Here is a 9611-nt window from a genome sequence, read left to right as displayed (position 1 = left end):
CAAAATGTTTTCTAAAAGCCAATAAGGCTGCAGAGAATAACATTCACTATTTTCATAAAGACCTTGCTACTGTTAGCAGTATAGAAGTACAGACATCTAAGGTCCTCTGGAAAAAAGCAAACCAGACAATTTTTGGCCTACTTGAAAATGGCTTGCAAATTTCTGGAATACATATATAGTCATGCTTTGAAGTACATGATTTTGAGAAGTCCAAGAACAGGTTTGCTTAAAAAAAAAAAAATAAAAAAATCAGAATACTAGCTCTCCATTATGTTTCCCCACACCTCTAGTTACTACGTCCCACAGCATTCTCAAGTTAACAGCAATTTTACAGCTGAATCCTTGATGATGAATGTTTAAGCAGTAACTCAGAGATCATATGAAAAGTTACCTTGGCTTCGTTGCTTACAACAGGTTTGACAGGGAACTGAACTTCTGTGGCTTTTAATATTGTATTTTCTTGTAAGATATCTTGCTGTGATTGATTGTGGCCAAATGGCTGAAAAATAAGCACACGATTTTCTTCATGAGAGTTATCCAATTACTTTGATTTCATAAATACTTATGCTATAGTAAGTTGTCGCAGTGTTAATAAATGCTGCTAAACATTCTGTAAATAAAGTTTCAGTCAAGATTTTTTAAGTTTCTTGCAATATCAATCCACACCACCAAAAAGTAACACAAGTAATTTTCCATGTAGATTCATGTCTTTGGAACTATAATTCAGAGTCTACCGGAAACAGGCACTTACACTAAAACTCTCAAGATTTTCAAACAACATTTTCCTTACCTTTCTACCATAAAGGCATTGGAAAAAGATTACTCCAACTGACCACACATCAACCTTATTAGAAATCTTTGGTGGCTCTTTGCCAACTACAAAACACTCTGGAGGCAAGTACCTGGAAAACAAAACATGCATCTCAGTGTCTGCAAGTGGATGTATGGCATCACTAGAACTTGTTCAAATATCAAGTTATACAATGACTTCAAGTACACATCTCTGGTCTTTTGACAACTGCCTTATGATTACAGTTGCCTTACAACTGAATTCCAACACCCTGCACGCCCATCAAAACTGACATTACAGTTTTTTGTATAGTCAGTCAGTCAAATAGAAGATCTATTTCATACAAGCACAAATACTAACATTCTTGACCTAAATCACTAAAAACCACTTTTTTTTTCTGGTGATCCTTGGTTAAATACAAACCTTCTCCATCTACCAGAGCAAGGGAAAATGAAAGCTGTATAGAGCATTTTACAGCAAGGTCTGGTTAGGCATCAAAGGTAATGTAGATACTGCTTATTAAAGACCCCTTACTTAAGTTTTTAGTAAGAATGATGACATTAACCAGATGGGTATACGGTAGACATAAGTGATTCAACTTCCATTCCTAAAATCTGCAGGAAGTCATACTTAAGGAGCTGAAAGTTGAGGAAGTTCCTGTGCAATTCCTGAATTACAAAAGAACTGGTGAAATAGAGCATCCTTTAAAAAAACCAAAACCTCCCAAACTTACCAATACAGGGGCATTAAGTATTATTGACTGTAATAACTAAAACTGAAAAAGGCATAAAAATTACTAGAGCAACTACAGACCAGACATCCTTTCATCAACAGCATGTAAGGCTTTAAAAGAAATTTTGAAGAAAAACTTGTGGAAATGGAAATAAGCAGAAAAATGAGATAAGAATGCAACACAAATACGAACTTCACACAGTACCACAAAAAAATGAGTTTAAAGTGATATAAGTGGAAAGGAATCTACTAAAATGATCTGAAGAATAGAAAGCCTACAATTCAGGGAAAAAAAACCTGAAGGCCGTAAGAACACCACAGAGCAAGTACTAGGAAGGGAAGCAACCTACTTCGAGGAGAACAGTGTTGGCACAGGAAAGAACAAGTATAAACTGGCCACAAATAAACAATGTCTGTAAATTAGAGGATTAGGTTTCTAATGATCAGAGAACTCAGGTTACGGAACACACTTCAAATCAGATTACTGGGGACAAAACACTAACTAAATTTAATACAAACGTCTGTAAGTTTACAAAAGAGATTATGTGACCTAACTGCATGGAAAGGCAGGTAACTGGACCAAGTGACTGAGGAAATCCCTTCCAGGACTATGCTGCTGACAGGGTGTGCAAACTGCTCTAAAGAGACCCATCTCCCACGTCAAACTCACTCAAAACATTTCCCTCCTTAATAAAGATATTGGGCTCAGAGGAAGCGTGTAGTAGAAACACAGAGATTCGTCATGGACCTATAGTGGTCACAGACCTTTTTTGATCTCTTAGTTTACAGCACCACTAGTACCTGTGGCATTTTAGATGAAATCCAAAGGCCAAGATTTTTTTTACAGACATTCCTATAATAGTATAATGGTGTTTAAATAGGTAAAGCATTAAAAATAGTAGGTAAAGCCTTAAAAATAGTACCAAAGCCTAACACTTCTGAAATACTTGCATATTTGTCTTTTTGTAGCATGTGCACATTGGCATTTGTGCAAGAGTACAAGTTGTCTTTTCTGAAAAATCTGAAGGGAAAGGCAAAAACTTTATTATGCAACTTCTGAATATGAGAAAAGTTAACAGAGCAAACGGGAATGACACTGGCTTCTCTGTTTAGAGTTAGCTTTTGGCTCCTGACTCTGATCTTGCTACAGGCAAAATGAGGAGAGAAGGAGCAAACAAATTCACAAGTAATAACCTGGCCATTATGGGCTTTCTATTCCACCCACCCTGACATAGCTGCCATGCACCCAGGCTCAAAGAGCTACTGTGCTATGAAGAAGCTCCATCTTTAGAGAGCAAATTCTAGAAACATCTTTTCTGTAAGCAATTAAACGCTTGTCATTCCTGTTCTGTAGGCAGCTCTAAAACTTCAGATTTTTGGACAAGCATGCAAGTGCTCACAGAGAACAAATCACAGCTGCTGAGCTGTGGTTAACCTTTAGGATGGCAGAGTAAATACTCTCTGTCCTAAAGACACTACCTGCTGGCAATCCCTGCTCTAAGATTTCCAAGGACTAAGCACCCACACTTAATCATCATAGCTCTGTCAAACATTTTCAACCACCTGCAGCCAAAGATTTAACACCTGCTTCTTCAGGGAAACCATGTTTCTAAATCATAGTGATCATCTACATGACTTTATACACACACTTTTTTTTATTTAAGAAAAAAAAACAACCACAATAAAGAACACACTCTCTTATCTTACTTGTTATGTTACCATTCTAACATTTGGGAATAGCAACATTTGCAGTGCTGCACAAAAATCTTTGGTTTTCATCCATTATATTATTTTTAATTCTAGCTTTCTCTCTCCAAATTGGCTTTGTAGGAGAGAATTTATGGAATCTGAACAATGACCCAAAGTCTAATCAGCAAAATCAAACCAGGCATTACCAGTAAGTTCCTGCTCCCTGTGAAGTTAAATCCATTCCATCCACACCATAGCTATCATCATCCATTATTTTGGACAGGCCAAAATCAGTAATTTTTATTTCTCCACATGCTGTTCCATCTACAAGAAGGATATTACCTATCCAGGGCAAAAAGAAAAAAAAATTATTAAAAAAAGCTAACAATGCTTTATTTTCAAATCTGAATTAAACTTTCAGGAACATCTAACTTCATGAGGGGTAAGTGACAAGTTTACATCATCTTTACATCCCCAAGTCTAGAGTAACTTGACTATGACACGTTTCAGTACAGTCTCAGGAACTCTCTAGGTTGTCATCATCATCATCTGAAATGGCTCCCTCAGGAGCTGGCTGGACAGTGAGGAAAACACCAAATGTAGCGAGGAAACACCAAAATGTAGCAGTATACCCGTTACAATGAAGTTTCATATTTTTCTGCCCAGAACAAATCCTACGCTGCAGCTTTCAGGGCTTGCATATGCCACAAAACAATGCCAAGAAATTGCTGCAATACTACAAATCTTACTCCACGTGTTAAAGTTGTACAATAATTTCTTGATATAAAAGTTATTTGATGAAGTTCCTCTGAGTACAAAACCTAATGATAGCAAGAATACATTCTACACAATTCCATAATATGAGAGAAATTTATATGAACAATTTATTACACAGCAGCGAGCAATCAGGTTGGCACTGTAAGTTACATTACAAGCCTCACACTTGCAAGGTGGTAAAACAAAGGCCATGGAATCAAGACAGAAATACATAGTTTATGACAATGCTTATTATTCATTGTAAAGAAAACTTCCGTGAAGTCCTGTTTTGAAGTGCTTATGCTGGGATGCTGAAAAGGATTTGATTACCTATTTCAATCCTTCACAGGCTACAGAATATCTAAGGGAAAAATTATTTACACATCAGCACTCCACAATCATCAGACAGGATTGAGGCCAACTAATGATCTTATCTGTTTTATATTGCTAAATACCAGTGTATGTATCTATGTGCTATACGGTTTTTTCCTACCAATTAAAATCAAAATAATGCAAAGTAGAAAAGTCATAACAAACATTTTTTCCAAGAAAAGACAGATGATTTTGGCAATAAAACTAGAAAAAAAAGTATATACTCTTTCCAGTTGTTTACAAGAAACCTGACATACAGAAGATAATAAAGAAAATATTTTCATGCATGAATTACAAACAAAAATCAAGGATGAAAAAAAGACGACATTTTCAATCATAGCATTCCTCATTTACCTGGTTTAAGATCATAGTGTATAATAGGGGGCTTGATCTCATTGAGATACCGTAGTGCATTTACTATTTGCATTACAATGGACCTAGCTTCCTTCTCTGACATCAATTTATGTTGCTTGAGATAGAAATCCAAGTCATTGCCTTCACAGTATTCTAACACCGTGCAAAACCTGGGGTAGAATTCAGAGGAACAACATTAAATAATATATATCAAACTGCACAATCAGAAACAGAGATATGACAAACCTAGTTTGATACTGGCAAGTTTAAGAACGGCTGCCTGAATATTAAACTATTTCAATTAAATTGTTAATAGAACACATAGCAATTATTAGCTTATGAAAACTGACATCAATCAGAATATTAATACTCACCAAAAGAGAAAATACATCTATATTGATGAGAGGTTAAGTTAGAAAACCCCTTAGTTATGTAGGCACATTTCTCAATAGAAAAATATATTCACTATTCCTTAAGATGTGACACAATTTCCCAGTGACCATGGCTACACTTAGGCTAATAATGCTCCTGACGTTACTTAGTCTTGGAAACTTGTTAAGCTGCAGCAGCCTTGGCTCTGCCCAGAAACACTGCAGCACTGCATGTCTCAGGACATCCTGTAGGGCTTGCTAGTCAGGTGTTGCAAAATACACTGTTTTCACTACTTTATAGAAGGCCTGCAATATTTAGCCGAGACAAAATTCTGCAACTAGGGTTTTTTGCTTTTTTTTTTTATTCTCCTTAAGGAAACCCTAAATGTTTCGGTTAAAAGCAAAAACATTACTTTTGTTCAAATACTCTTCATTTCTGTTTATCTAATATACAGCACTAAAATCCTTGCCAAGTTGTATCATTTTATGTACGTACGTATCTGTATCCAAGGAGAAGTAGTCATATAGTTTAACTATCCGGGGGTGATCCAGTTCTTTGTGTATTCTATACTCTCTGCAGGCATGCCTGAAAGAAGATGGACACATTAACTTCCTACAATCAATAAAATGCTACTCAATTTAATATATGAAGCGTAAGTCATTAATATTTACTTGTGGTAGTTTTCTTTCTTTTCATCCCTCCAGCTTTTGTTAAGCTGGTGAATCTTCACAGCAGCATATCTTTGTTCATAAAGATCAAAAGCCTAAAAAAAAACCCCACAAATACAGGAGAGTTATAACCAAAGATAATAAAAATAATGCCTAATAAAGAGAGGAAAAGAATTAACACGTAATTCACAAAGTATATTGACAATTCTATTGTAATGCTACCTCCCTCCTCAGGTTAATTGATGTTTACTCAACCAGTGTTCAAAGAGTATACCACATTACAATCCTCCTGTTTATTTAGATCCCTTCCCTCCCTCCAAAAATTGAATGTACAAATGTACATGGCTCAAACATTAGATTTAGCAGACCCAACACACTCTACCTTGTATACTTCACTGAAGCCACCTCGGCCAAGTAAATGGAGTAACAAATACCGTTCGTTCAACGTGGGATGATCTTTAAATCTCGAAAGAAAAAAAAAAGATTTAATTCTATTTAAGGTATACATACAGAGACTAAAATGTAAACCTCTTAGTATTACTTTTCAAATGGAGCTTTCTTTCTACTAGCAGTATACTATATTCTGAGCATCTGTAATATGGCCAGTTTCAGTACCTTTTGACTATTTAGTGTACAAACATTATCACACTGTTGTGAAACCAGTCAATTCTGGCAAACTTTTTGTTATTTTTCTCTATTTTTGTGAGGATAAGAAAAGCACCCTGGAATTTTAACATGCAATATGAGGGTTCTCTCTTTGTTGTGCCAAATTTTGGAAAGATTTCAACTTCAGCATTCTGGAATAGACACGGAGGATATTCTTCCAATTTCACCTGAAATGTGACCAGACCAGTCATACATACCTGCCTCTTCTTAACAAAATGGATTTTATCTAACGCTAAGAAGTTCACAAATATCAAACAGCAATACAGGGAAAACACAGCAAAGGACTAAGGATATGTTCACTCATTAATCAAAACCAAGAAAACAGTCCTTCCAACACAAAATGATGCTGCGGGACACCATAGTCTCCTGAAACGTGCAGAAGACAAAATGCATCCTTCCATCGAACCCATGGGAAGGAAGGTGAATACTCATCACATTTCTAGTGCAATGATGAGACAACTATACTCATGAATCTAGGGCCAGGTGTCAATTATACTCCACAGAAAATTTTAAGGAAGGGTTTAGGGCTAATCTGCCAATAGGTCATCCTGTTGTTCTCTACAGTTTTGGAGGTATAGTCATAGATAGTTGAGTATTTGAGGGGAGATGGATGCTCTTGCTTACTGCGCCCCTTTTAAACATAAACCTTTCCTTTTCCTCACTATGAAAATACGCATTTCAATGTTAAAGATATTTTTTAAACATCATAAACAGTAATACACTCAGTGCATGTAACCATCATGTGACCAGCAGCCCAATTCTCTAAACCCATCCTCATCAAATTTAGGTTCTTATTTTCTTGGTCCTTGGTCCTTCCATCACATACCTGCCTCTAGTAGGGCCAACCTTGTGAATCTTACCACTGCTGCTTGTGCTACTCTGTGTGGCGCTCTGTGGCTTAGGACCTGCATCTTGCAGGTTGCCCCAACCATCATGTGAGCTCTAAACCCAGACATAAAAGCCCCAGTCTGCACTCTCAAACTTGTCTTGTTATCTCAGTGCAGTTGTAAAGAACACATGCAAACATACAAGTTTACGCAACTACAAACTGGGCAGTATTTCCTACTCTTCACTGTCACGGCTGGAACTTGAACAGGTGAGAGTTTGCTGCCCACTTTATATTTGGGATGCTTGGGGAGGGCATACATGGGTAGAGAGACGCAGAGGGGAACATTGCTGAACAAAAAAGAGGGCTCAGCTTTGCATCGCAGCTGGAAGCTGAAAACCTAACATGACCTGAGTCAGGACCCAACAGATGCTTTGCTTCAGAACCCTCTTCCTTACCAAATGGCCAGTTGCCAAGATGTGTTGGAAAGACAACAGAAGCTACAGACCTAAGTTACTTCTCCATTGCTTCTGTCTTCTATATTATGAGTGTAAGCTGCAGCTTGGCCACTTGGTAAATCATCAAGTCTAAACTCCCACAAAAACATGAACACACAGTTTAAAGCTTTTAATTCTGTATCATAAAATGTGTCATCACTGACTGCAGAAAACAAGCAGTGAAGCTGCAGTATTCTGCTTATCCATGTCCTGTAACTCTGCTTTCAACTTGGACTGTAATTTCAACTTTGTTTGCCCCACATATGCAATATTTACACAGCCAAAGCTTGCCATATTTTGTGTGGCATTTATTCCTTTTTGTTGAAGGATCCCCTCTTTTTTTTTTCTAAAACAACCTCTCTTCTAATGCAGACACTGAAGATTAAAACAGATTATCATTTAACCTGCAAAGAACTGCTTGTTTATTTGTTGTAGGACAATACTTAAAGAAAACATTCTGCTAGCAAATTGTAAGCATCAATGCTCATTATTTTTTCACATCCAAAATACAACACCAGTTGAGCTATTAATTGGCATTATAGCCACATGGTAACAAAAATTTTCTGTATTCCTGCAGGGTAGGTATGGAGACCATTAAAACAGTTAAGCACAATTTAGTATCTTGTTGCTTTAAGGTTTAAAAGTCTCAGTGTATATATAATTCTATTGTGTCTAAAAAGTAAAAAATAAACTAAAATCCTGAAGTCTTAAGGCTACTGTTTCTCAAACATTTACTAGTACAGAAAGAAAGAAGCCCAGTCTCATCACCTCCTTCCCCTGGCTGCTCATTCCACCCTTTCACTGCCCTCTCTTTCCATGGCAGCATAAGCATTTTTCTGTTTGGGGCAAAGAACTAGACCAGGAAATTGATCTGCAGTTAAAAATAATCCAGAAAAAGAAACCCCAGGAGATGGTTCTCACTCAATTTTGCTTCTATTCAGTAAAGAAATGCCATTGCAAGCACATGAAAGGAAACGGGCAAGGGCATAAGTAGTCAGGCACAGGCAGAACCAGCTCCTATCAAGCAACAGTGCCATCTCGAAGTGCTGGTGAAACTGTAGTGTTAGTATTTGTATTCTCCATAATGGAAAACAGACTAATTTTTTTAGTTATGTAATTATTGCTTTCAAATTTACATAGTAAGAGCTAATATTAAACAACAATTTAACATTAGATATATTGCCATGCAAGCTGAAATACAGACTAACATTTAACGTAACACAAAGATTCTGCATTTGTCTTTTCCTACTAGGTAACTGTACCTAGTACGAATGAAATTACAGTGCAATAAAACCAAAACTAACCTTAACTGCATCACAAAATTACTGTTGTATCAAACCTCCCCTTAGTTTCTTGCATTACTGTCAGGGAAGTGAATTGCATTAGGTTCCCTTACAAGTTTTTTTTTTTCCAGCCTAGTAACATGGCCTAGCAAGTTTTAGCTCTCCTGCACCATAAGCTCTGTATGTATGTTACTTCTTGCATATTCAATAAAACCATCAGTAAGTTTACCAAATTATAAGTAACTCTATTTTTTTAAAGTTTAAAATATATACATAAACAGAGAACCAAAGAAAGTTTATGAATAAGCCTTTCCTTCTGTAGGTAAAATGTGATTTCAGAGCACTATTTTAAAAACAGTCATACAAAATTAAGATGGTAAATCTCTTACTGTGAATTATCTTCATTATTTATTCTCTTCAGTTCTCTTATGTGAAGATTCCTAACTCTTTCCAAACGTTCAAGTTCTGCCTGTATTTCAGCTTCCTCCTGCAAATGAAAAGAATGAAATATAAAAGCTCATTTACACCCCATTTGAAAAGATTATTTTTACCCCAGTATCAATACTAGTGGTGATGGAGGAACACTACATTACAAAACCCTGCTGA

General features: G+C 36.4%; 1 protein-coding gene across 1 annotated transcript in view; it reads right to left on the bottom strand.

Moving 5' to 3' along the window:
• TLK1 (tousled-like kinase 1) overlaps nucleotides 1-9611 on the bottom strand; it is a 45412-nt gene that overhangs the window by 4512 nt on the left and 31289 nt on the right. Inside the window, exons 12-19 of the mRNA XM_010134501.1 lie at nucleotides 9395-9492; nucleotides 6116-6197; nucleotides 5737-5828; nucleotides 5561-5650; nucleotides 4694-4863; nucleotides 3418-3553; nucleotides 791-902; nucleotides 392-499 (exon numbers count right to left, since the gene is read on the bottom strand). Of these exons, the coding sequence (XP_010132803.1) occupies nucleotides 392-499; nucleotides 791-902; nucleotides 3418-3553; nucleotides 4694-4863; nucleotides 5561-5650; nucleotides 5737-5828; nucleotides 6116-6197; nucleotides 9395-9492 (888 nt within the window). The remainder of the gene's footprint in view (nucleotides 1-391; nucleotides 500-790; nucleotides 903-3417; nucleotides 3554-4693; nucleotides 4864-5560; nucleotides 5651-5736; nucleotides 5829-6115; nucleotides 6198-9394; nucleotides 9493-9611) is intronic.

The sequence above is a fragment of the Buceros rhinoceros genome, unplaced genomic scaffold (assembly GCF_000710305.1).
Source record: "Buceros rhinoceros silvestris isolate BGI_N320 unplaced genomic scaffold, ASM71030v1 scaffold3784, whole genome shotgun sequence".
Classification (NCBI taxonomy): domain Eukaryota; kingdom Metazoa; phylum Chordata; class Aves; order Bucerotiformes; family Bucerotidae; genus Buceros; species Buceros rhinoceros.
The sequence above is the reverse complement of the archived record's forward strand: the minus strand, read 5'-3'. Positions and strand labels throughout refer to the sequence as shown.